The sequence below is a fragment of the Lutzomyia longipalpis genome, chromosome 3, assembly GCF_024334085.1.
Source record: "Lutzomyia longipalpis isolate SR_M1_2022 chromosome 3, ASM2433408v1".
NCBI classification, from domain to species: Eukaryota; Metazoa; Arthropoda; class Insecta; order Diptera; family Psychodidae; genus Lutzomyia; species Lutzomyia longipalpis.
In genome coordinates, this window is record NC_074709.1 from 30,686,362 (window position 1) to 30,712,783 (window position 26,422).

The following is a 26,422-nucleotide window of genomic DNA, read 5'->3' on the forward strand; positions in this document are numbered from 1 at the left end:
TTTTCTGTTTGATTTTTTTCTTTCAAACAATCTCTTAATTGAGTTTTAATTGGAGAGGAGAAAGATTTTCTCTCCCAAAAATAAAGCGGGATGATTAATTGGCCAAAGATGGTGTGTAGAGAAAAGTCATCCAACAGTGATTCATGGACGGTGGGGCGGGGGGATCCACCAAAAAGGGCTTCATGGCGCCAAGCGAGTCAGAAATGCATCGTCGCGAGACGTCGAGACACTTTAGCTGAGTGCCAACACATCCACCCACCCCCTCAATGTCTCTCTGGGGAGCTTTTCACGGGAAACCTCCCCACATGAGGAGGATTTATTCGCCCACCTTTGGCGCCAGAATCAACAGAAAATAATATTCTTTCCCCCTCCTGAAACATTTTTGTGCAAATGCTCATGGGATGCTTTTGGGGAAAAATTCTTTAAGATTCTCAACAAAAATATTTGAGGTTTTTTTTTTAATATTTTTGTTAGAAAAATTTCAAGAACAATTTAGAACTTTTTACAAAATTCTTATAGAATAATTAATTAGGATATTAATTAATTGAATTTTAGAAGTTCTTAAAAAAAATGAATTACAAGTCCTAAGTTTTTCCATAAAAGTTTCATGAAAAATAAATAAAAATCTATATAATAAAGAAAGGTCTCTCTATAATTTCGTGTCTGTACAGCTATGCATTTCTACACCGTTGGTCCGATCGCGATGAAAGGTACAGAGTCCACTTATACCAGGCGGTTTTCACAAACGACATTCATTTTCTCCCCAGAGCCCCCCTTCATAGCGCCCCCATATAATTTTCATGCTTTTTTGACTACTTTTTGAATTTGGCGCCATTTTTGGTACTATTTGCTCAAGAGAAAATGAGATGGATGCATTTTTATGCTATCCGTCTCCCTCACGTTTTCAGTTTTTCGCAATTTTCTCGCGTTTTCCGCCGAGTTTTCCGGCCGGAAGTAAGTTTTTGCAATCAGAAAGCGACGCCGCGTCGAATGGCATCATTGGTTTGAAAAGTTCGCGAAAATGCATTTCCAGGAAAAAAAGTGCGTGTAAAATCCCCAACCGTCAAAATTTCCGCGGGCCCCAAATTCCGCACGGAGGAGCTCCCCGAGGCTCCCGGAGCACACGTAAGTCCCTAGGAGCCCAAAAAATGCGTTTTATGCCAACAAATTTGGGAAAAAAACACGGATATCACGAATTTTGTCGAAATGCAAAAAAAAGTTCGTTTAGTTCAAATTTTTTAATGCAATCAGTTAGTTGCATGCAACATTGTAATTTCGAGTTGAGCGCGACCATTGCAATGTAAAGTTGCATACGAACGTTGCAATAAGTAATTGCGTACAATCGTTTCAATGAGAAATTGCGTGCAACAATTAATTCAAAAAATATTCGTTAACGTTTTTTGATAGTTTAATGTGAATGCAAATTTTTCTGCAGACGACGCCTGCATGACGACACAAACAAAAAACTAACTAAGAAAAAAACACATTCTTTAAGATCTTGAATGGCTTTTAATAGATAATTATGTATTTGCTTTGTTAATAATTAAAAAAGAAAAATCTCTTAAATTTGCGCGTCATACACACAAAAAAATTTTACTCCACAGTCACGGATTTAGCGAGATTTCGTGGACAATCAACATTGTAGTTCAGCATATCGGCAATGTGGTAGCTGAGCAGCTGCATTGGGATCACAGTGAGGATACCCTGAAGGCAGTCAACTGTTTTGGGAATCTCAAGAACGCGCGATGCATAGCTCATTGTCTTCTCATCGCCCTCCTGACAAATGAGAATTGGTCGTCCCTGTCTCGCTTGTACCTGCATCAGAGCATTCATGCACTTCTCATACACCGGATCCTGCATAACAATCATAAGGACGGGCATTTGATCGTCAACAAGAGCCAATGGGCCGTGTTTAAGTTCACCCGCCATTATTCCTTCGCTGTGCATGTACGTTAATTCCTTAACCTAGAAGATCATTAAGCAATATTGAGTACACACAGGCCAACACAAAGGAGTTTTTTTTTACCTTCAGTGCTCCTTCGAGGCACGTGGCAAAATTGTAACCCCTTCCCATTATGAGGAGAGATTTATGTTGATACAGATCCGTTGCCAGCTCCCGAACACGCTCATCTAACTCCAGAACACGCCTAATGTGCCCCGCCAAACTGGCAAGACCAGCAATGATCTCTTTGCGTCGTGATTGCAGCGACAATCTATCCTCACTCATGACAAGAGCAAACATCACGAGAGAGATGAATTGCGATGTGTAAGCCTTCGTTGAGGCAACTCCAATCTCAGGTCCAGCATTAATATGAACACCGCAGTGACTTTCACGACAAATTGAACTACCCACCGTGTTTGTAATGCCCACAATGAGGGCCCCGCGTGCTTTGCAGTAGCGCAATGCCATCAGTGTATCGGCTGTCTCGCCACTCTGACTGATAAAGAAGCAAACATCATCCCGAAAGATGGGTGTGTTGCGATCGAGGAAATCCGATGCTAACTCCACCATTACAGGCAGTTCGGTTAGTTCTTCCAGCAGTTGACGTGTAGCAACGGCTGAATGGTAGCTTGTGCCGCATCTACAAAAACGGAATAATTGATTTGTTATTCCTGCTCCAACAAATTCTAACTGGACAAGTTTGTAACTGCAGCAGTTTTGAACTTTAACGGTTTCTTACTGCAACAGTCATTGACAGCAAAAATTTTAAACTGCAACAGATTTTGACTGCAACAGTTTTGAGCTGCAGCAGTTGTGAACTTTAACGGATTATTACTGAAGTAGATGTCAACCACAGCAGTTTTGAATTTGAACGGTTTCTTACTGCAACAATCTTTAACCTCAAAAATTTTAAACTGAAACAAACTCTAACTGCAACAGTTTCAGACTGCAACAATTTTGAATCTCAACGCATTTTAACTGAAACAGTCGTCAACTTCAGCAGTTCTGAACTGCAACGGATTCTAACTACAACAATTTTAACCGCAAAACTATTAAATTGCAACTGATTTTGACTGCAAAAGTTTCTTAGTGCAACATTCTTAAACCGCAACACTTCTCAATTGCAAAAGTTTCTAACATTAACAATTTCCAGCGGTAGTAGACTCTTCACCTACCCAATCAACATGAGACGTCTGCAGCGCTTAATCTCAGGAATGTAGTCCTTAATACCACCTAAGGTAACAGTTTCATTTTCAAAGTTAACACGCCCACGCATTGTGTTAACCACCGATTCGGGTTGTTCGAAGATTTCCTTCTGCATGAAGTACTTGTAGTTCCCCTTCATGATCTCCTGAATCTCCATCTTGAGTGTTGTAATCTCACGTGCATGTGGATCATCCAAGCACTTACGCAGCCGATGGATACTCAAAGCACCATCCTTGACGGCTGCAACGTCGTCATCCTGATGATTTTGTTAACAAAAATCTTCCACTTTATCGCTTTCGGGTCATATTTAAAATTACTAATTAAATTACTTTACCTCCAGATAAATAACCCTGTTGGTGTGCTCAATAACAGCTGATGCATCAGATGCAAAGAAGTATTCCACTTCTTTATCTTCCAACGGCATAAATTCACTCGTACTCTCTGTTCTTGGCATCAATGGTACATCACGAGCCGTACCATGGGGACGATGCTCTGTACACACGAACACACACAGCAAAAATTTAAAGATAAAGTTAGGTTAGCGTTCTTTCAAGTGTTCCGCCATTTTGTAACAACAAAAAGCAACCAAAAAGCGCACAGAAATATTTTTTTTAACTCATCTAGCTCCACCACCTGAGTATTTTTTATGGCTTATCGCATAAAATGGTAAAATGTCCTGAGATGGAGGAGTTTTTTTTAACTCGTTTTTGGAGGTATGATTTCTATTTTAAAAAAAATGTGCTTTCTTGAAAAAGAAAAAGAATTTCCATCACCAGAAGAAGGTTAAAAAAAGGACGAATTAAATTTATGGTTTATGTGTGTTGTGTAACCCACATGACAATCACCGGTAGCTTCTAAATGGGGACTTGTAAGTAATTACCTGAATGTTTTGAACCATCAGCGTCTTTTTTGGATCAATCACAACGGTGTTTTTTAAGTCAGTTTTTAATTGTAATTTTTTTTTAAGTCGTTGGGGAATTAATTTTAATATTTTTTGGGAGGTCAAAAAAATGGAGAATTTGTGCAAAAGCATTGTTTTAGCACATATGGTTGATGAGAAATTCATAAAAAAAAGAAAAAAAAATAAAACAAAATAAGTTAGACGAGTTAGAAAACAAAAGTGTAGGCGCATTGAGCGTCTGAGGTGTGTGACGTGTGAGTGAGGTAATTAATATTGAGAAAATGGTTGTGTGAGAATCAACTAAGTTTTTTTTTAACTCGAAATCTTTTTTTTTAAGTCATTGTGTACCTTTGGAATTGGCCTGTGTGCGTAGGGCGGTGTCGTCTAGAGAAGGAGAGAGAGGTTGGAGGGAAAGTGTCACAGGAAGTTTTTTTTTCTTGCAAAATACATTATCCAGCGATGATATGATTTTTTTAACTCGTTGGATATTTTTTAATTCGCTGGGATTTTTTTAACTCGTTGGGTATTTTTTTTAATTCGCTGAGATTGTTTATAACTTGATAGGTGTTTATTTTAACTTGTTGGGATTTTTTTTTACTTGTTGGATATTTTTCAGGATTCATTTTGTAGTATTAGTTAAAACAAACACAAAAAAGACAACACAAACACACAGAATTGGAGGTAGTTTTAGGACGAATGCGTGGGATCTTTTGAGGCTCAATGGCAGAGATTTTTAAGAAATATATTTTAACAAAAATTTCAGTACTAAAAAGGATTTTTTAAGCTTAAAAATCTTCAAATCAAAAAAAGAAATTACTTAAATAAGAATAAAAATTAAATTTATGAATATTTAGTGAATTTTAAAGAATTTTTTAAACCAAGAAAAGAATTTTTTAAGTCAATTTTTTTCAAAAAAAAATTATAAATTGAAAAAAAAAACACTTGAGCTTGATTCTAGTACTGTTGAGGCTTGAATTTACTATTTAAATGCTTGAATTTAGTACGTTCAGGCTTGATTCAAGTACTTTGGGGTTTGATTCTAGTACATTTGAGGCTTGAATTTAGTACCTACTTATTAGCCTTTTATTCCTCAATCTCTGTGACTTTTTATGCCTAAGAAACCAAGAGCTGTTTATCATAGAAAAATCCCTGCCATTGAGCACCTTTCAAAAGATCACTCAAAAGTGTTTTAATTTTGAAGGTAAATCAAAAGTATTTTTGGGGAAAAAATTTTGGGCCACTCACCCTTTCCGTAGAGAATTGGAATGTGATCTGTAGCCAGGCGTGTCTTGGTCTTAATACCCACAAGAAGTGGTGAACCCCTACGTGTAGCAACGCATTCACCCGGGAAATGTTTAGACTTGAATGCGAGGGCAAAAGCACCCTCCATTTGCTGAATTGCCTGCTCAACGAGCTCCCGGAAGGAATAGCCCGGATGCTGTGTCCACAGGTGATGCACTAACTTTGCAATAATCTCCGTATCGGTGTCCGATTCGAATGTGTAGTTCCTCTTTGCCAGGAATGTCTTGATCTCCTTGTAGTTCGTCATGATTCCATTGTGAACCACAACAAAGCCATGCGCCTCATCCGATCGCTGTGGATGTGAATTGCGTTCCGATGGTTCACCGTGTGTTGCCCATCGGGTGTGTGCAATACCCACGTGCACCTGACGCGGAGCCTCATCAGGGTCCTCGGAGAATTCTAATTTAAAAAAATATTAATTTTTTTAACTGAAGTATTTTTTGGGGTGTGTTGAATGAACTTTTATCATTTTTTTTCCAAAGCTTTCGGCTATGAAAAAAATTGAATAAAGAATGAAAAAACTCTCAAATAGAAGATAATTTAATTGATTTACCTTCCGCAATGGCATCTTCGAGAACTTTAACCTTTCCAGATCTACGAATTAGAACCATGTCCGATGGGTCTGTGGAATCCACGGCAATACCAGCTGAATCATATCCACGGTATTCGAGTCGTTTCAGTCCAGTAACAAGCAGATCTAGAACTTCTCGCCTTGTTTTCGGCGTCAGGTAGTTCAGATAAGCAAAAATTCCTGCAAAAAAAAATTTTTTTTCAATTCATTTTGATTGACTACAAAAAGATCTTAATCTTTCTTGGGAATGATAAAAGATTATCTCAAGACTTTCTTGGAATACAAAATCACCTTTTTGAAGAACTACATCCGTTTTTAATTAATCATAAATTCGTCATTCTTTGGATCATGTGCTAAAAATAAGGCCCCTCTTAAGATGTTTTCTACTTGAACTCTTCTAATTCTATTTCTGTTTCTTTTCATTCTTCTTCAGCTTAATTATAAAATGTTAAAGTAAGCAAACAATGAGGAATTATGTCGTTATTTCAAGTGCATTACAACACACTCACACACCCTAGTTGTGGAGCAGGTTGAAAAAAAAATAGCTGCGATGATTTATCAATCTATACAAGTGGAAATTGGCGAGCGAAAAAGCTTGTCTTTCTTTATCTTTTTTTTTTCTTTTTCATTTTTACTTTCTAATCGCGACAAGGGCGGCTTGATCGATCGTGTACAGGAGCGGAGAAGAAGTGGTGCTCTTCCGCATTCTATGGGGCCGCCTAGCTTGCTTGTGGGGTTCACCTTCGCATGCAAAAAGGTCATACGGACGGGTTTTTGGACGCAGTGTGGCGACATTTGATTTTCTTTGCAGAATTTTTAATTTAAAAAAAATCAACTTCTGACCAAACTGCCCGAGGGATCATTTCTCTCTTGAATTGGGAATTTTTGTCAAAGTTCTTTAGATGAGCGGATTTATTTTAAAAGGGAAAAAGTTGATCATAAAAAAAAGACTTTTAGGAATTTCTTGAATCATCTTCTTTTTAATTTCTTTCTTTATTGCAAAAATTCTTATCTCTCTTTCGTCATGGTTTTAAATTTTTATAGAGAGAAGAGCGAGACGCGAGAAAATCACAAAGATTTAACGCTGTGAATGGGCCACGTAAGAGAATATTTTGCGATAAAATTACTTCCACACAAGTGAATGGAACTTCCCCCAACAATTTGCAAAATGATTGAAGATTTCATACGTGCGCGATGACTTCTTATCATTTACTACACGGATTTATCAACAAGTCTAACGCAACATCGTTCTATTCTAATGCAATTTAATCAACAACAACAAAAAAACATTTTTGATGCGTGAAGAAAAAGGAAATTTTCCATAAAGCGTGAATTTTGCCGGCTTACTAAAAATGAAGTCTCATAAAAATTAATATTGCGGCGGATCAGGTTTGATTTTATGGGTGCCATGTGTCGCTCCGCATCGCTAAAAAAAAATTGCTTCTGCTGCTGTAATAATTAATAAAACGATAGTTTATTTGTGCGGAGGTGAAAGAGAAAGTAGTGATCACGACAAAATTGCACGATAGAATTTGTTTGGGCGTTTATTTTTCCCTTTAGCTCTTTTTCCAATATTTTTTGTTATTGGATAAATTGATAGTAAAAATCATCAAAAATTAATAAATTAAAAAATAGATGTTTTCGTCTTTCATTGCTTTAAGAAATAAATTGATTTTGAATAAAAAACTAAATTTTCTGTGAGATCTTTAAACACCCTTAAAAATCTTTAACCTTTGGGAAACATTTAAAAATTCAAACTAATCAATAAAAAGTGTTCAAATAAGTAATAAATATCTTGAACTATTTTTAACTCCCAACAGCTATAGTTTGCATTCACTTCTTTTTCCAATTTGATTCTCGTTTTGTGCCTTTTTTGACCCACTTTGTGCCTTTAAGCATTTTTTTCCACTCTACTCTTGTTTACTTTCACTTTCACAGAGCAGCACAATATTCTTCGGCCTTTTCATCACAACCACTTGGGCGCGCATATTAATCTTTATGCAAAACTCTTTTGAATTTTGCTTTTATTGAAGAAAAAAAAATTGGGAATCTTTTGTACGCCAGACGTGCAATTTTGTGCTTAATAAAATGTTCTTTTATTCGGTTGCGACATCGCGGTGCTGTATAAATTCCGCACGGAAGCGATAAGATTTTCTTTTTCTTCTTTTATTTCACTTCTGAATCATTTTCATAAAAATCAACGGATTGGAAAAAATGGGCTCAGAGGGAATATTTTTTGTTTTTCTTTCGAGGAAATTTCCTCGAAAGATCATCATTTGAGGCTCAATTTCCTCCTCTTAAGCGCTATTTCCTCGAAATCTTATCAATTTGCTGATTAGATTGTATTCGTTTTTATATGGGAATAATTGTCAAATGAAAAGTGAAGAAGCATATCTTTGGAAAAATTCTTGCGAGTGCTTAGCAAAATTTCCTTGCATTGCATCAGGTAGAATTTTTTAAAATTTTTTTTCTAACATACAGTAGGGGTTCGTATTAGGAACAACAGGAATATTTTTTGGGTGTTTTAAAGGTTCTTTTTTCTTTCAAAGTTCTCAAAAGTATTTTTTTTTAATTATGAAAATTATTAAACAATAATCTCAATATGATTTTCTTTTAAAATTTTTTAAGTAAAAAGTCTTAATTGTTTTTTTTATAATGAAACTAATTTCTGAAAGTTATTAATATTTTTTCATTACTAAAAAGAATATTTCCTATTTATTTGTGTAAGGAATAAACAAAAATCCAATAAAAATTTAAAAAAAAAAGACAATTTCTTTAAACTTTTCTCATTTTTAGGTTAGTCTTAAACTGAATCAACTATACAAAGCCCTAAAGATAGTCTCCAAAAACTGCCAAAACAACCATTTAAAAGAAATTTTAAAGAAATAACTTTAGAATATTTTCAACAAAAAAAAATCCGGAATAAAAAAAAGCGAGGATTTTTATTCCCTCGATGATGCACCCCTGAGATTGTTGACACGCCAAGAGTGAAAGTGCCACTCTCGCACTGCGAAAAGCGCCTTTCTTCCGTGGACGTGGCTCTCTGAGACAGTGGCACTTACCGCACATTCTCTCTGTCTTCTTAGTAGTTTGTGGAGGATATTTGTGGGATTCTTCCGCGGAGGCGTCCTTGTCTTCTCAGCTGTGTTCAGGAAACTTTCACTACTTCTGCACTAGAGGTCCTCGGGCGGGATGGCGCGTGAGACGGACGAACGATGTGGGGACAACGCGTACGAATACTGTGGCACTTTGTGGCCAACTAAACGTACACCACCGGCTGGAGTTTGTGCTAACGCACCAACAGAGCGCGAGCCCCCACCCAACGTAGCCACAACTGCAGAGTGTTGAAGTGGTGAGGAGGATGCGCGCGGGAGGGAGAATATTTTGATGTTGTATATTTTGCAACAGAGCGTGGGAGGAAGTTTACTTTTAGTAGCAATTTGGGCGCTGTTTTCTCCCGTAGTCGCCCCTAAAGTCAGACTTCACGGAGGAACTACACAAAAACACCCGGAAAAGTTTTTTTTTACATTGCAATTTGTCACTTTAAAGGGGGCACGTGTTGCCTTATAGAGCGAACTGTCTGATAATAAATGTCTTACTGCGAGGGGTTCACTAATACAATTTCCTAACGCTTTTCTATGATCTTGGAAATTTTCCGTAGAGAAAATCAACAAAAATGTTAATCTTGAAGAAATATTGATAAAGTTTTAAGAAGAAATTATGCTGCTGTAAGTAAATTATGTGAAGAAGAATAAATTGATTTAGAATTATTTTAATTAGTAAATTAATTAATAAAATAAATAAATCAATAAAATGTGTTTTAATAAAAAAAAAAACATTATATCCAATCCATAGATTGTGCATAATGTCCTTTTTCTTTTTTCTCTCTTTATTTCAAAGAACTGAAAAAGAAATCAATTCTTTTCTTCGCAGCTTCTTGGTCCAGTAAATCAATTTTAAATTTAATTGAAAAGCTCCCTAAATTTTCAGAAAATATTTCTCATTGCTACAGACTTTGCAAAATACTCACTTCTGTGTGCTTTTAAAAATGTCTAATTTATGAATTAATTATTTTTCTTTATTTCTAGAAGATTTCAAAGAGATTCTTTTTGATGAATGAAAAAAGAACATTGTAAGTTTTCTTAAACGTTTCCCAATGGTATAGACTTTGCAGAATGCTCACTTGAACGATGAAAGAACCATCAGAGGAAAATCATTAAATTCTTTTTCTTCTCTCAATTAGATTTTAGAGAGTTTTGAAAATCTTCTCAATGCAGCATTTTGCAACTGATTAGGCAGATTATTCTGGAAAATAAATCTCATAATAAATTTTATTTATTTTTCTCTGTTTTTCTCTTATCAATTTTCTTTGAGAGTTCATTGATCGTTGCAAAAACTTTTTTTTGCATTCTCAATGAAGATAAGGAAAATCCTGAACAAAGAAGGAATTTCCTTTGAAAATCATCTCAAGAAATTTTCTGAGAATCTTTTCTTTAAGAGAATTTCTTTATGAATTTTCTTTTTGAAAAAATAAAACGTTATTTTTTTTGCTTCTTTTTGTTATGCAAAAAAAAGCAGAGTTGAATGGATTCGTTGCGATCATTTAGCGACAAGTGGGAGCCCCTTTTGACCCCACGGGGGGTGATAAGAAGTAGCTTAATCTCGGATTGATCTTACTGCAGATTACTTATGCACATTATGGGTTGATTACGGGGGTGCTGACTTCATCAAAAGGTTGCCTATAAAAGCTGCCTGAATGCATGGAGAAGGCATCATTCGGTGTTCCTAGTTCAGTAAAGTGAATTAGTTAGTTTCATTTGGACATAGGATACAAAAACCACTAAACAGGCTCATCCGGATACCTTCTAACAATGCGTTGTGCCTTCATCCTTTGCACCTTGGGTGAGTATTTGGGCAAAGCAAGCTCAAAGGATTTAAAGGATGAACCTCCAAGGATTAATTTTTTATTTTTTTTTCTTGTTTGTGCAGTGGCCAGTGTTTTGGCTTACCATGATGCTGCCTTCAGCCCATACCAGGAGTACACCTACGAAGTTGAATCCCGCACCTTGACCGGATTCCCCGAGCAAAAGGATCAGTACTCTGGTGTCTTCTCCCGTGCTCATCTTACTCTGTGCCAAAAGAGCGAGACTGAGCTTATTGGGCGCCTCACTAAGGCTGAGTACGCTCCCTTCAACGGTCAACTCATCGAGGGTTGGGCCTCCGAAGTGGACGAGAAGACTCTGCCCTACAAGCAGCAGCCCTTCTGCGAGAAGCCCTTCGCCATTGAGTACAAGAATGGCGTCATCCGTTCCCTCGCTTTCGATCCATGCATGGCCAATGAGCACGTGAACCAAGTTAAGGGTGTCGTGTCTCAATTCCAGCTGGATCTTGCCGGTGAGAATGAGATTAAGTGCAAGTACAACCAGATGCCCGAATATGATGCCCACAAGAGCATTGTTGGTGCCTACAAGACCATGGAAGCTACCGTGACTGGCAAGTGCGAAGTTCAGTACCGCGTCTCCCCTGTTCCAGCTCAATTTGCTGAGACTCACCGTGAATGGTTCCCCATTCCTGAGCTCAAGCAGAACCACACTGATCAGCATGTGCAAATTGTGAAGACCAAGAACTTTGAGCGTTGCGACAAGCGCATTGGCTACCACTTCAGCCTGCAGACCATGGAGGAGAATGACGATAAGCCCAATGCCAACCAGATGGGTGATTTCTTCACTCGCAGCTCTGTCTCCACCATCTACATCACCGGCCAACTGACCAACTACACCATCCAGAGTGCCGCCACCTACAACAAGGTGCTCGTTAACAACAATCTCCGTGACGATGAGGCTCCCATGGTTGCCAGCTACGTCAAGGTTACCCTTCAGGATGTCAAGCCCCTCCACGGTGCTTGCCAGGGACCAGACAATGCTCTCCCCGTTGGTGATCTCGTCAGCCGCTACAACCTCCCATCCGACACCACCAATGCCATCCGCCCTGTGAATGAAGACGATGATGATTCCGACTCTTCTTCCTCCGATGATGATTCCGACTCATCCAGCTCCAGCTCTTCCGATGATGATTCCTCTGAGACCAACCAGCACGCCAAGAAGACCCAGCTCCTCCGTGAGCAGGACAAGCTTCGTGAGCGTCAGCAATACAGGAAGCAGCAACAGCAGGAAGATAACCAGGAATACAACAAGGAGAACAACCACGATAAGTACCAGCCCAAGTACAATGAACGCTACCCCGAACCAACTGAGCAGCACTTTAGGCGCGCCAGGAGGAGCGTTGCTGGACATCCCCACCATGAGCAGGATCACAAGTACAGCCACAAGATGGAGGAGGTGAACTACAACAACAAGAAGAATGCCGATGATTCCGATGATGATTCCTCTTCCGATGATTCCAATGATTCCGATAACTCTTCCTCTTCTTCCTCATCCTCCGATGACTCTTCCTCTAGCTCCTCCGATGAAGATTCCTCCGCTTCCGAGTCCTACTCCTCCGATAGCTCCAGCTCTGAGTCTGACAGCCTCAGTGAGAGTCAGGAATTCTGGCACCCCAAGCCAAACATGAAGCAGAGCCCTGAACACGCCTACTTGCCATTCTTTGTCGGCTACAAGGGTCACTCCATTGCCGCTAAGATTGATGTTGCCAAGAAGTGCATTGAAATCTGCCAGGAAATCGCCAAGGATGCCCAGGAGCCATCTCAGCTGCCCAAGCACAATACCCTCGCCAAGTTCACCCTTGCTGTGCGTCTCATCCGCATCATGGACTTTGAGCAAATTGACTTTGTTGCCCAGAAGCTCCATCTTGCCCACCAGAATGCCCTCCACCAGACTGCTGATGACAAATACAACCAGGAGAGTCTGCCCCAACAGCACCCAGCCACCGATGCTTGGTATGCCTTCCGTGATGCTTGCGCTGAAGCCGGTACCGGACCAGCTGTTGCTGCCATCTTCGAATGGGTCACCAAGAAGGTCGTTACCCACGAGGAAGCTGCCCAACTTGTTGCCACCCTCCCCAATTCCGTCCAGGCTCCCACTGACAAGCTCCTCCACGATTTCTTCAAGATGGCCACCAGCACCTACGTGCACCAGCAGGAAGTTCTCAATGTTACTGCCCTGTTTGCCCTCACCAAGATTGTTGAGCAGGCTGTTGTCAACAACCAAACCTCCTACGAATACTACCCCGTCAACGTTTACGGACGTCTTGCCGACAAGCGTTCCCCCATTGTTCACGATATCGCCCAATGGCTCGGTATTCAACTCAAGTACGCTATTGCCCATGAGGATTCCCACCAGGTTCTCACCTACATCCGTTGCCTCGGCAATCTTGGACACCCCGACATTCTGTCTGTGTTTGAGCCCTACCTCGAGGGAGAGCGCCCATGCACTGACTTCCAGCGTACTGCTATTGTTGTTGCTTTCGATCGTCTCACCCAGAACTACCCACGTCTTGCTGGCTCTGTGCTGTACAAGCTGTACCAAAACATTGGAGAGGCTCATGAAGTCCGTTGTGCCGCTGTTATGCAGCTCATGAGGACCGAACCACCAGTGCACATCCTCCAGGCTATGGCTGAATTCACCCACCACGATCCATCCCGTGAGGTGCGTGCCTGCGTGAAGGCCGCCATTGAATCTGCTGCTGAGCTTGAACATGCTCACTACCAGGAATTCGCTGCTGCTGCCCGTGCTGCTGAACCCATGCTGACTGAGGAGGAATTCGGTGCTTCCTACAGTGCTGTGTACCTCAAGGATGCCATCCTCGAGAAATTCAACCTTGCTGCCCTTGCCCAATTCACCACCCTTGGATCTTCCGACAGCATCTACCCATCTGGCATTCATGCCTTCGTTGAGAAGAGCTTCCGTGGATACCGTCGTGAGACTCTCGTCTACGCCATGGCTTCCTCCGTTGAGCGTCTTTTCGACTTGTTCGATGATCAATTCGAGGAGAAGGAATACAACACCGACAAGTACCCCAAGGATCACGATAAGGCCCACTACCGTGCCCAGAAGGCTTCTGCCAAGAGCAAGAAGAACAGCTATGCCGCCTCCGGTGGTAACCCCAAGAGCACTGGCTTTGCCGATTGGACTTTCGATAAGGTCGCCGATATGCTCAACATCCAACCCGATCAAGCTCAACCCGTTGAGGCTCAATTCCTGTTCAACCTTCTCGGCTCTGAACGTTTCTATGCCTTCGGAAATGCCACCATTGAGCAGCATTTGCCAGAATTCATCCGTGAATTTGCCGGTGTTGCCAAGCAGGGATACAACTTCCACTACTCCAAGATCTACAATCAAGATCAACTCACCATTGCCTTCCCCATGGAATCCGGTCTTATTTTCTACCACCACTACTACGTCCCCACCTACTTCTCCGTCACTGGTGACATCAAGGCTAAGTGCCAACCTGATGTTTCCAAGGCTGGACCACGTGATGAGGATATGTTTGCTCCCATCCCCGTGCCAGAGACCATCAATGCTACTGCTCAACTTCATCTTGTCTACTCTGTTAACATGCAGAGCCAGACTGGATTCTTCACACCACAAGATCAACAGCGCTACATTGCTGGACACAGCCGCAAGATGCACATGAATCTGCCACTTGCCATCAATCTCGAAATTGACTTGGAGAACAACCACCTCGCCACCACCTTCAGGCCACTCTTCCCCCACAAGGCTATCAACATTGCTCACTACAGCAGCTGGCCATACACCGCCCGCAAGGACATCATGGATCTTCGTCCCGTTGCTGAGGCTAAGGACATCAAGCCCCTCCACGTTCGCCCAACTGTCGCCCTCAACACGTGAGTTTCACTTCTTCTTCCTTCACTTCAGAGAAGGTTTCAATGTTTCTAGCTTCTTATTGTTGTTCTTGTTTTAGTGTCTTCGGCGATAAGGCTACCGGTGTTGCTTTCCGCGTCTACGGTGATCACCAAATCCGCACTCCCGTCCACCAGACTCTGTGGCGTCACATCCTTGAGCACCGTGATAACTTCGAGGAATTCGTTGCCTTCCCATGGGCCGTTCACTTTGCTCCCCACTGCAATCTCAATGTTGCCTTCGATGCTGAGAAGAGCACCGCTTCCGCTGTTACCTTCTACGCCAACTGGGCTAAGCAGTACGATGCTGAATTCGGACCAGGTGGCCAGCAACACTCTCAGGCCGCTCAAGTTCGTGCTTCCCCACGCTCTGGATACGACAACATGGCCATCCCTGTTTCCCTCAATCCCGACAGCAACCGCCGCGAGGAGCAATACCTCCAGGCTGTTGGTGCTGGAATTAAGAACAGCAAATCCTACATGGTTGACTGTGGTGCCGTCTTCCACCGTAGCCAGCAGGGTGCTAACTTCGATAGCTCTTCCCAAGTTTCTCACTACACCTTCACCGCTGCCGTGGCCGATAGCAGCGTTGCTGACAAGTCTCGCGCTCTCTTCTTCTTGGCCGCTGTCCCCGCTAAGGCTTCCCCAATGCACCTGTGTGCCGTGGCTGAGAGCAAGCTCCCATCTGTGGCTCAGCTGAACTTCAAGCATGCCCTTGAGACCGTTGCTGGTGGTGATCTCTTTGCTGATATCCTCATCGGTATGGACAAGTGCGACAGTGTCAATGCCTTCCACGCCAAGGTCCAAGGAAAGGTTGCCCAAACTGACTTCTTCCGCAAGTACATCCGTCAAACACCCGAAGGACAGGAATGCCTGTACCAAATGGAACATGGAGACCACCAGCTGCCAGCTTGCCGCAATGTTACTGAACGTGCTGCTCTTATGCAGGATGTTAAGCTCCAGATTGAGTACAACTTCGATCACCCACATGTTGCCAACTTCTCCGGTGAAGCCGTGGCTCTTGCTCGCTACTTCAGTGCTGGATTCAATTGGGATGAAGACTACACCCACGAGGGTAAACCAGGACGCATCCAATTCGACTACAGACTTTCCCCATCTGGCTACTATGGTAACTTCTCCCTTGCCACCCCAACCATGAAGGTTGAACTCACCAATGAGCACCTCAACCCATGGCTCAGGGCTGCTCTTGCTGTCCACCCTGACTACGATCTCTTTGACCGTCTTGCCATCACTGCTTTCCACGATCAATACAATCGTAAGTTTTGCAAATTTAAATTGTTTTTAGCTTTGAAGAAAAGACTTGACTAATTCTCTGATCATAATCTTCTACAGCAACTTGCTCCATCAACAAGAACAAGATCAACACCTTCGACTCATCCGTGCTGAACTACAACTTCGGCAAGTGCTGGCATGTGGCCTACATTACCTACGAAGATGAAGAGGAATACGGCAGCAACAGCCAACAATCCGAGGAGACCGTTGATGATGAAGATATTGCCATCTTGGTGCGTCAGCCCAATGGTGATGACGATAAGGATGTGATGGTTGTCCTGGGACAGGAGGATCAGCACGATTTTGTCATCTACATGCCCGCTAAGGATGTCCAGGCCCGCCATGTGTACGTTGATGGTGAACGCAAGCCCGTTAGCGAGAAGGAAGCCATTGAGATCTTCAGCGAAGATGAAGCCGACCAGCCACTTGCTCGCATCTACTGCGGACCCGTTGGTGAGGTTACCGTTGAGATCCGCGATGGTGGTGTTGTTGTCACCACCAATGGTATGACTGTGACCATTGAGAGCCCCGAATATCGCGATGATGTTCTCGGTGTGTGCGGTACCAATGATGCCGAACGCGAGAATGACCGTCAGACCCCAGCTAACTGCTTCCACCGTCGCAATGCTCACTTTGTCGCTGCCTACGCTCTCGATGATGCCACCTGCGAGGGACAAGCTAAGCCCATGAAGAAGGAAGCCGCTCAGGCTAAGTGCTTCGAACAGGAGCTTCTCTTCACTGATGCCGTCACCGATGTTGAGGCTGGTCGTCAGCACTATGGACATGGAATTAAGGATGATTCCGGCTCTAGCTCCAGCTCTAGCTCTTCCTCCAGCGAATCCTCTGACTCTGATGACAGTGACGATGATGATTCCGACTCCAGCTCTGACTCCAGCTCCGCCGATGAGGAACAACTCGTTGTTGCCGAGAAGAACAGGCAGCACCAATTCGAGCAGAGGAAGTGCGAAACCAAGCACCAGACTCAGTTCGTTGAGCGCAACGGTGAGATCTGCTTCAGCATCCGTCAGTTGCCAGCTTGTGATTCCCCATGCAGGCCAGTCCAGAAGATTGAGAAGCGTGTGCCCGTGTACTGCAGACCAGCTTCTGAGCAACAAGCCCAGCTGTACCGTCAACAGATCCGCAAGGGTAACAACCCCGATCTCCGCGACAAGGCCCCAACTCGCTACGTGAACTTTGCCATCCCCCAGGCTTGTGTTATGTAAAAGAACATTCTTCAATCTCAAACTTCCCCCAATTTGGCCCCCGAAACATTTAGAAAAAAAAAACGGACAATGAACTATTTATTTGTAGATAAAAAAAATATTAGATGAGCAATACAGTGGTTTTATGACCCAAAATTAAATAATTCTCTTTTATTTCTCCTGAAGAAAATTCACCTTGTTCCATTTTCTTTGCTTTTTGTTCTTGTTCGCCTTTCGGAAAAGATTGTGAAACTCCTTTGAGTTTCTTCTAATCTTTTTTAATAATATTAATGAAGCTTTTATAATAAATTCTCAACAAAATCATTTTTTAATCATTCATGAAAAATTGTTTAAGATTATGAAAAAAAATCAAAAGAAAGCAAATTCTAAATTCTTTTGATATTTTTATCATTTTTAATAATCGATTTTCACTTTAAAAAAAATTATAGAGAAGCCTAATTCATGTGGTTAAGTCCTTAATTCATTTTCTAATGCGCACTAATATCTTAATTTTAAATTAGATTAATTTTGGTTTAATTTATTCAAGAAGTTTGAGAAACTCTGTGTCTTGTGGGCAACCCTTGTGCCTTAAGTGAGTCACCTCTTGGTGCTGTGGGTCAGTTTATCGTGGCAATCGTGCGTGGAAAGACACAGAAGATGCTACTTCTGTTTTTACTGACCCTCCTGGCCCCCTTGGCACATGGTGAGTACCCACCACGTGGCCCCCAAATATTTTGGCGCCAAAACCTCATCACAAACCCTGTGCGAGCAAAAAAAATGGCGGCGGCTACGCGTCCTTTTCATTTCATTATTTTCTTAAGATTTTTTTTTTTGGAGAATTTAGTGAAGAATTTTAATTCTTTAGTTACGTGATCTTGTGGCAATGAAAATACAATGTAGTGTTCTGGAGCAGAATGCTCACCTCATTGACCCCATGCTTGACCCTCAATTCCCGCCACACTCACCTTGGCGACCAATTTGAATGCGGGTAAGAGGTCAAGCGCGCGACATTGAGGGGCCCAGTTAATTCCTTCTTATAACGTGAGAATTCTTAAGGAATTTTAACGAATTTTTTTTTGGCTATAAATAGGCATTATAGGTTAGGATTATAGAGTAGGTTTAATAAAGAAAATGCGCGCGAGAATTTCTTTTAAAAATTCCCACAGAATGAAATAAAGAAAAAAAAAAGATTTTCCTAGAGATATTTTTTTTATTTATTTGTTTAAATTCCATCTATTTAGGTGCTCTGGATGATACAATGCGCCTATGTTGCCATGTAGGCAAAGAATGGGCCGTTGAAGGCTCCAATTGTACCGGAGCCTCCCTCCCTGCAGACATTCCCGTGGAATTACGTGGGGTTTGCTTGTCAACCGTTGAAATTTGCTGTGTACGCCAACAGAGAGATCTTCAATGTATTGGCGGTCAAGCGGCGGCAAAACGTGGCGCCACATGCCGCGATGCACTGCCGGGGATCCCTGAAGCAGCCTACTACCGTGATTGCTGTGAATCCTGCAAAATTGGCCTGGTGACAGTCACTCTGGCACCCGAATGTTCTCCCTTTGGCTTCGGTTCCCCTTGGGATGAGGTCTATGAGGCTTGCTGTGCCGAAGCAGCCGCCGTTAATGCATCAGCCGCTTGTGCTTCAGCCGCCTGTCATCATATTTGCATTACAACCGGTGAATCATACACCTGTCGCTGCCATCCTGGGTTTGTTCTCACACAAGATGGGCATTCATGCAGTGTGGCCAACTCAACGCATCCCCAATGTGATGAAGGCTACGCCTGGGATACTAAATCAAATCAATGCATTGGTAATAATGTTGATCCTAAGGAAAACCAAAGGACTAAAAACACAAAACATTTTTCAATATTACTTTTATTCCTTTTAAAATATTTTTTCAATTTAAAACATAAAAATTGGATTCTAAAAAATACTCTTTAAAGTGTAGCCGCTAAATGTTGAACAGCTTCGGTCTTTAACCTCAAAAGTTTTTTTTATTATTGAATTATCTTTCATATACAATTTATATCTTTGTTAGCTACGAATATTCTTTTAATTTTCTTCTTAACTTCTGTCTAAAAGATAGAAAACTTTGAAAATATATATATTTTTTTAAATCATAGCCACCAAAAGTTGTTCGGCTTATGGTTTTAACCTCAAAATTCTTCTGCTTCTTTTTAACCTAAAAGTTTTCAAAATTTCAATTTTTGAATTTTAACGTCCCTCTCTCTCAATTTTTCTTGCCAAAAGATATCGATGAGTGCGCCGATGAAGCAAGATGCCCTCCACCAGCAGCCTGCCACAACACACCCGGGAGTTTCACGTGTGAACCAGCAACATCGGAAGCCTGTGCAATGGGTTTCAAGCGTCTCGGGTCAAAATGCGTCGATGTGAATGAATGCGAAACGGATAGGGATGCATGTGATGCAAATCAGATTTGTACAAATGAAATTGGTGGCTTCCGGTGTGACTGCCGTACGGGATTCATCCTGGACCCAGTTACAAATGCCTGCATTGACATCAATGAGTGCCAAATTAACAATCACGAATGCCTGGATACACAGCGATGTGACAACACCATTGGATCCTACACATGTATTCGGTTGCAGAGCTGTGGGACGGGATATACACTCAATGCTGGCACGGGGAATTGCGATGATGATGATGAATGCATCCTGGGAACGCACAACTGTGAACATCCGTATGAGTGCAAGAACACCAAGGGATCCTTTAGGTGTGAAGTACCACGAGTCACGTCGTCGCCATATCGTCATCATCCACCGTACAGCATGCAGGGGATACACAATACCATCTGCGGTGTTGGCTACAGGGCAGATGCCACAGGAAGATGCCTTGGTGAGTAAGAGAAATCAAGCCTTTGACAGAAATTCTTGATTTTCTTTGATAATTTTTTTTTCAGACATTGACGAATGTTCTGAGGGCTTAGCTTCGTGCTCTCCTGACCAGATTTGCCGGAATAAGCCTGGGGGGTATGTGTGCTACTGCCCACCTGGACACTTCCTCGGGAAAACACGTCAATGCGAAGATATCGATGAATGCGCCTCAGCTGGGACATGCCCTACAAATTCCCGCTGCTACAACACCCCCGGAAGCTTCCGGTGTGACTGTGCACCTGGGTTCACGAGTGGGCCTGGTGCTCGACCAATCTGTGTTGATGTGGACGAATGTGCTCAGCAACAGGGACTCTGTCATCAACGCTGTGTCAACTACTGGGGAGCCTACAAATGTGCCTGTGATCTCGGCTATAAACTTGCACCGGACAACCGAACCTGCCTCGATGTTGATGAATGTGAAACATCCCGTAGCTATGAGCTGTGTGTTGGGAATTGTGAGAATACACCGGGATCCTACATGTGCTCCTGCCCTCGTGGATATACCCTCGGAGAAGACAAGAGGAGTTGTTTGGTAACATTTTCTTTTATTGTTTTTCTTTTTAAAGTTCTTTTCACGATTTAAACATTTGCATGATCTCCTTCAGGACATTGATGAATGCGCAACGGGAGCTGCGTGCCGTGGTTACAATGAAATCTGCACAAATATCCGCGGTGGTTTCCGTTGTCATCCCGTACAGTGCCCCCCGGGCTATGCTGTGGATTCAGAACGAAGAAATCGCTGCAAGAGACTCTCCCTGCTGTGCGATCGTGACGATCTGGAGTGCTTCACGCGCCCATCTTCATACTCCTACAACTTCATCACCCTCGTGGCCAATATGTCCGTCCCCCCGGCCGGGAGGGCGCTCTTCAATCTCAAAGGGCCCAATTGGTATGATAACATTGACTTCTTCCTGCGTGTTGTTCGCGTTGATGCCCCCGCGGGCGTTCAACCAGCCACCGATGGGTCCTTTTCACTACGAAAAATGCACAATGAGGCCCTCCTGAGTCTCGTGGAGGCACTCCAGGGCCCACAAGATGTGGAGCTTGAGCTCAGTATGACGGTGTACAAAGATCACCTCCCGGGTGGAAGCAATATTGCCAAAATTTTTATCTTTGTATCTGAATATACTTTTTAATTTTTTTGTACAATAAAAACCAACGTAAAGGAAAGTCTGACTCCATTCCTTCTGTGGTCTATTGAACTCAACTTTGCACACAAGTCCCACCTTCTGATAGAACGTTCGTATTCTTGCCTAAGAATAGCTTTTTATGGCTAATTTTTCGCGTTTTTTTGTCGTTTTGTACGTTAAAAATTTCTTATTTTCTTAAAAAAAGAATTTGAGCATAAATTATGGGAAATTCTTGAAAGATTTCTCTTTGAAATTCATTAAATTGTACAAAATCTCGCAAGATTCTTCAGTGATCTTCCGGATATTTTACAGCTTTTCAAATATGTTGCCAATGTGCAAGAATTCTCACTCAAAATGAATTTCCTTTAAGGAAATTTAATCCGTTTTAGGATTTTCATAACTTGTACATCAAGTTTAATTTCGAGAAATGATAAATATGATTAAGAAAAACGAATTTCTTACCAAAATTTGCAAGAAGACACCGAAGAAGAAGATGCGCAAAGACTAGAAGACGGGCGCCTGTTTTCCTTCATTTTTTGCACAAATCTCAACTTAACACGACTTCCTTTTTCATTATAGAAACAGCACGAACACTAATAAATGATTTTCTCACTAATTTTCCCTCATTTAACTCTTTAAAACGATGAAAATCCATGAAAAACATTGCACTTAAAAGAAAATTCTTTTTGTTGTTAAACATAACCTAAAATGGCGCATAAGAAAACAATCGCCAACATAGCTCACAACGTGGCGCTGAAATCGCAATGAAGATGCAAAGCACGAAGTTGAACAAAACATGTGCCGAAAGAGCCCGAAGCAAACGACCTTGAGCGTAAACATTGCGTAAACACCTGTTCATTCACAAATCCATTCATAATATCGTACAATGCGTAATTTAAAGGGCCCAAATGAATGAAGAGATTGAATTACTTAAAGAATTCAAAGAAAATTGTTTGAAATTAACAAAAATAAACTACTTTAATTTAAAAAATCTTTTTCTATCAATTTGCAAATCAAAGAATTTTCTTAGACTGTCTTAAGAAGCTTCTAAACCAATTTTAAGGTCTGCAAAAAAAACTCCAATCAAAGAGAAAAGGAAAATAAAACGCCATAAAATTCAGCTCAAAACTTTGAAAATGCATCATTTTATTTAATTTCTTCTCAATTATTCCATTCAATTCTACAATTTTTTTTTCATTAAATATCTGCGATTTTATCCATCTAAAAATCCTGTGTGGGTGTTTCTTCCTATATATCCAACATATTAATTCTTTCCTATGTAGTACGTCCTTGTTTTTAATGCATTTTTCTGCTTTTTTTGTTTATTTTATTATTATTTCTTCATGTATTTTATAATTCTTCATTTTATGATGATTTCATTTTTTTTTATTTTCATTCGTGATAAATGTGAGAAACTGGGTGTTTTTTTTATTTATTTATTTCACGCACACGGCGGCCGGTATGCGCATAAAATGGAGATGAGTTTGCCGATTAAAAAAAAAAGAAAATGATGCTTCTATTCTTTTTTTTCTTTTTCTTAAAGATCATTATTTTTTGTGAGAGATGGTGATGTGTAGTTGTGGATTTTTTCTCCTCTCTGTGTTCACTTCAAGTTCTCTTATCCTAAATCTCTCTTTCTCTCCCTCTCTCTCTCAGCATCTACGCGTCCATGTCTACAAATCAATTTTGTTATCAATGTGCATTTTATGATGGGCGGAAAAGGGGAATGAAGAAAAAATTCTAAATGCAAAGGAAATCAAATGGCAGGAAAAGCTTTTTTTTTTATTTAATGAAAATGCTAAATTTTTCTTCCACAAAATAACGTCCAAAATTCATTTTTTTTCCTTCAATTTTAAAAACAATTCTTTAAGAATTCTTCACGTGAAAATTTAGCTTCTTCATTTTTTTTTACTGGGATGAATATTTTTTTATTTTGTTGTAAAAAAAAAGATGAGACGAGCAGCGGCAGCAGACGGACAATGGAAACGTATTTTTAAGCAAGCCAAAATTGTTTTGTGAAAATTAATGAAGCAACAGCAACACGCCTGAAGTGAACAGATTGGATGGTAAAGTGAAGTGAGGAAAGGGGGCGGGAGTGTTTGAAAAAACAAAAAAAAGAAAGAAATTTTGGCTTTTAGGCGGTGCTCTCGCCCGGCGGCTCCAGGGTCGTCTCATTGTTCTCGGCCGCGCCGCCACCCGCCGCCGTTCTCGTACCTTTCCGTTGTTGGCCACTTGGCCGCCATTTGCCACGACCACGGCGTTTCGGGGCTGCACCATTCCCTTTGGGTGCTGCCTCCTGTTCCTGGCCACCACCATCGCGCGGGGCCTGCCTGCGTGGGGCTCCACCACCACGCATGCCACCGCGGAAGCTGCGTCGGTAGAGTCGCCGTGGGGCCCCTGTGCCCCTACCACGGCCTCTCGGGGGACCACCTCCCTCCTCCTGGTCACCCTACACACAGGCAAGAAGCATTAAATATAAATAATATTTTAATTTTAAACTTTAAAGAAGAAAATTCTCATTTATTAATTTTCTTTTATATGAAAAATTTTTTTGATCAGTAATTTAGTTTCTTTTACTAATTCGTTTGATCAGTGGAATAGGAAAATAATAGAAATGATGGGAATAACAAAATTTTATTCAGAACTAATGATAAAAGATTGAATATTCCGAATGTCAGATAAAAATGATTAAAAGTAACTTTAAACCCTTCGAAATATTTTTCGCAAAATTCCGAATATTTCAAAATGATTCGGAATAATTTTTTTTTAAGATTTACAATATTTTCCTGAACATTCTGAATGATTTGCAGTAATTGGATTAATTTCCTTTGTCATTCGGAATAATTTTTTCAACTTTCCGAATATTCTTCAAAATGATTCGGAATAATTTTTTGTGCTTTATAATATTTTTCTTAACATTCTGAATGATTTGCATTAATTGGATTAATTTCCTTGTCATTCGGAATAATTTTTTCAACTTTCCGAATATTTCAAAATGATTCGGAGTAATTTTTTTTAAGATTTATAATATTTTTCTGAACATTCTGAATGATTTGCATTAATTGGATTAATTTCCTTGTCATTCGGAATATTTTTCTGAACATTCCGAATATTCTTTTAGATTTCTATTTTCTTTAAAATCATTCGGATATTTTTCTGATGATTGAGAACATTTTTTTTGGAAATTCTATGCATTCTTTAAATTATTCAAAATAATTCGCTGGGCCTTCACAATACTTTTCTGAACATTCCGAATACTTTTCTGAATATTTAAAATGTTTTTTAAACATTCATTTTTTTCAGGACGTTCTGGATATTCCGAATATTTTTCTATTCATTCCGAATTTCTTTCTGATAAATTCGGAATAATTTTTATTTATTAGTCAATTTGTTTTCTGAGCAAAATAAAACATTATCCTGCCCAAAATCCTAAATTTCTGATCAAAAAATTATTCTGTGGTAATTTTTTTGTTACTTACCTGCCCCTCCTCGGGTGCCTCTCGTCTCATACGTCCACCGCCACCGTAGAAACCACCGCCGCCGCCACCATAGTGACCGCCACGTCCTCCACGGCCACGGAAACGTCGCATTGGCCGCTGTTGTTGTTGCTGCGGCTCAGCACCATCGCTCTCTTCGGATCCTTCGGGCGCGTCCTTCTTTGCACCACGACCACCGAAGAAGTCTCCTTCAAAAAAACATCATTCCGATTCATTAAAAATTTACATAAAATTCATTAAATTTTTTATTGAAAAAAAAATAATCAGAAGAAGGAAAATTAAATAAGTGAATTTCAATTGAATCATTACCAGTGGACTCACCGTCTTGTCTGGTTCGGTTACGTTGATACCAGAGACGGTAGGGTCTACGCTTATCGGCAGCATAGGGACTCCCACGGACGGGCTTCCCTTCGGGTCCTGTTACATTGGCCGCCTCGTTACCCTTGTCACCTACTACCACGTCAAATTCCACGAGCTCTCCATCCCCGACGCTTCGTACAGCTTTCTTCGGATTATTCCGTATGATGGCGGATTGGTGCACGAAGACGTCCTCTTTGGTGTCATTGCGGTTTATAAACCCATAGCCGCTTTTCACATTGAACCACTTCACCAAGCCCGTCACCTTCAAGGCTGTAAAAATTAATTTAAAAAAAAAGAGAATTTTAATTCTTAATTATTTAATTTTTTTTACTGAATTTGAACAAAAAAAATTCCATATATTGTGCATGAAGCTCTTTCTTTAACACTTTTGAAAACAAATACTTTGTTGCAAAATCTCAGTGAGCTACAGCACGTGGATCTCCCAATTTTATTTGAAACACGTTTTAAAATTAAATATCCTCCCACACACATTGCCGGCAGATAAAATCTCTCTCATTTTTTTTCACTCCTGAATACCCACAAAATTCTCAACTTTCCCAATACTTTCTCATCATGAAAATATTCCCAATTCCTCCCTGAAAACTCTCCAAAACAAAAAAGAGAAAAAGAATTACAGAAAATGGGAATTAAAAGAGATTTTTCAACCCCTTCATTGCACATACCGACAACTTCCTTGGTTTGCTTTTGAGCACCGGCATTTGCGGCGGGTGCCGTAGATGGAGCTGTTGCCGGTTGGACGCCATCTGCGCCGGAACCGCTCGATGCTGAGACATTCTCGGAATCAACCATTTGGGGCCCCACGAGTCGCGCTGTGCCTTCTGGACGTTGGTAAAAGGTGCTTGTGCCCCCGTTGGAGTGACGGTGTCGATGGTAAATCACTCGCACGCGCTTCTAAACGCACTCACAGTCGCTCTTGATCTTACCTTACCGCTGGACTCACTCTCCGACGACTGACACGCGCCCCATGCACCACCTCTCGCATGCGTACGTCATTCCGCATCTGACATTCAGTCACCTTTTCCACCGGAATGTCGTTGGAAATTTCTAATTTGTTAAAGGGGTTGTAAGAACTATAATTAATTTTTAGTAATTTATTTAAATTTTTCTTAATATTTTATTTAACTTTTTTTCTAAGAAAAATCATAAAGAAATTTTTAATAAATTGAATTTTTTTATTTTTTTATTAAGAATTTTTCCTTTTTATTATTTTCAATTTTTTAAGCTTTTTTTAATTTTTTTTAACAAAATAATTTTTAAATAAAAGCTTAAATTTTATTCAATTCA

General features: G+C 40.8%; 4 protein-coding genes across 9 annotated transcripts; 2 read left to right on the top strand and 2 right to left on the bottom strand.

Moving 5' to 3' along the window:
• Positions 1-1,489: 1,489 nt before the first annotated feature.
• On the bottom strand, positions 1,490-9,510 carry LOC129793852 (glutamine--fructose-6-phosphate aminotransferase [isomerizing] 1-like). 3 transcript variants are annotated; one of them, XM_055834304.1, is made up of 9 exons: positions 8,985-9,510; positions 5,905-6,102; positions 5,295-5,750; positions 4,398-4,433; positions 4,029-4,052; positions 3,483-3,640; positions 3,118-3,404; positions 2,027-2,582; positions 1,490-1,965 (listed from the first exon to the last, which is right to left on the bottom strand). In XM_055834304.1, exons 1-9 carry the CDS (start codon positions 8,989-8,991, stop codon positions 1,594-1,596), a joined length of 2,094 nt encoding a protein of 697 aa, XP_055690279.1. In that variant the 5' UTR covers positions 8,992-9,510; the 3' UTR covers positions 1,490-1,593. The 3 variants fall into 3 exon arrangements, with proteins under 3 accessions (XP_055690279.1, XP_055690280.1, XP_055690281.1); XM_055834305.1 differs by lacking the exon at positions 4,398-4,433; XM_055834306.1 differs by lacking the exons at positions 4,029-4,052; positions 4,398-4,433.
• Positions 9,511-10,624: 1,114 nt separating this feature from the next.
• LOC129793872 (vitellogenin-A1-like) lies at positions 10,625-17,396 on the top strand. The gene is made up of 4 exons (XM_055834330.1): positions 10,625-10,824; positions 10,912-14,725; positions 14,803-16,016; positions 16,094-17,396. The coding sequence occupies exons 1-4, from the start codon at positions 10,794-10,796 to the stop codon at positions 17,254-17,256; spliced, it is 6,222 nt and encodes a 2,073-aa protein (XP_055690305.1). The 5' UTR covers positions 10,625-10,793; the 3' UTR covers positions 17,257-17,396.
• A 100-nt stretch (positions 17,397-17,496) lies between these two features.
• Positions 17,497-21,300, top strand: LOC129793874 (fibulin-5). The gene is made up of 5 exons (XM_055834333.1): positions 17,497-17,938; positions 18,477-19,046; positions 19,487-20,092; positions 20,157-20,662; positions 20,736-21,300. The coding sequence occupies exons 1-5, from the start codon at positions 17,893-17,895 to the stop codon at positions 21,264-21,266; spliced, it is 2,259 nt and encodes a 752-aa protein (XP_055690308.1). The 5' UTR covers positions 17,497-17,892; the 3' UTR covers positions 21,267-21,300.
• A 1,076-nt stretch (positions 21,301-22,376) lies between these two features.
• LOC129793875 (Y-box factor homolog) lies at positions 22,377-26,136 on the bottom strand. Of its 4 annotated transcripts, none has more exons than XM_055834336.1 (5): positions 25,801-26,136; positions 25,067-25,387; positions 24,740-24,945; positions 23,475-23,709; positions 22,377-22,933 (listed from the first exon to the last, which is right to left on the bottom strand). In XM_055834336.1, exons 1-5 carry the CDS (start codon positions 25,925-25,927, stop codon positions 22,920-22,922), a joined length of 903 nt encoding a protein of 300 aa, XP_055690311.1. In that variant the 5' UTR covers positions 25,928-26,136; the 3' UTR covers positions 22,377-22,919. The 4 variants fall into 4 exon arrangements, with proteins under 4 accessions (XP_055690311.1, XP_055690312.1, XP_055690310.1 ...); XM_055834337.1 differs by having other exon boundaries at positions 25,079-25,387; positions 25,801-26,113; XM_055834335.1 differs by having other exon boundaries at positions 22,377-23,709; positions 25,079-25,387; positions 25,801-26,135.
• Between the last annotated feature and the right edge of the window lie 286 nt (positions 26,137-26,422).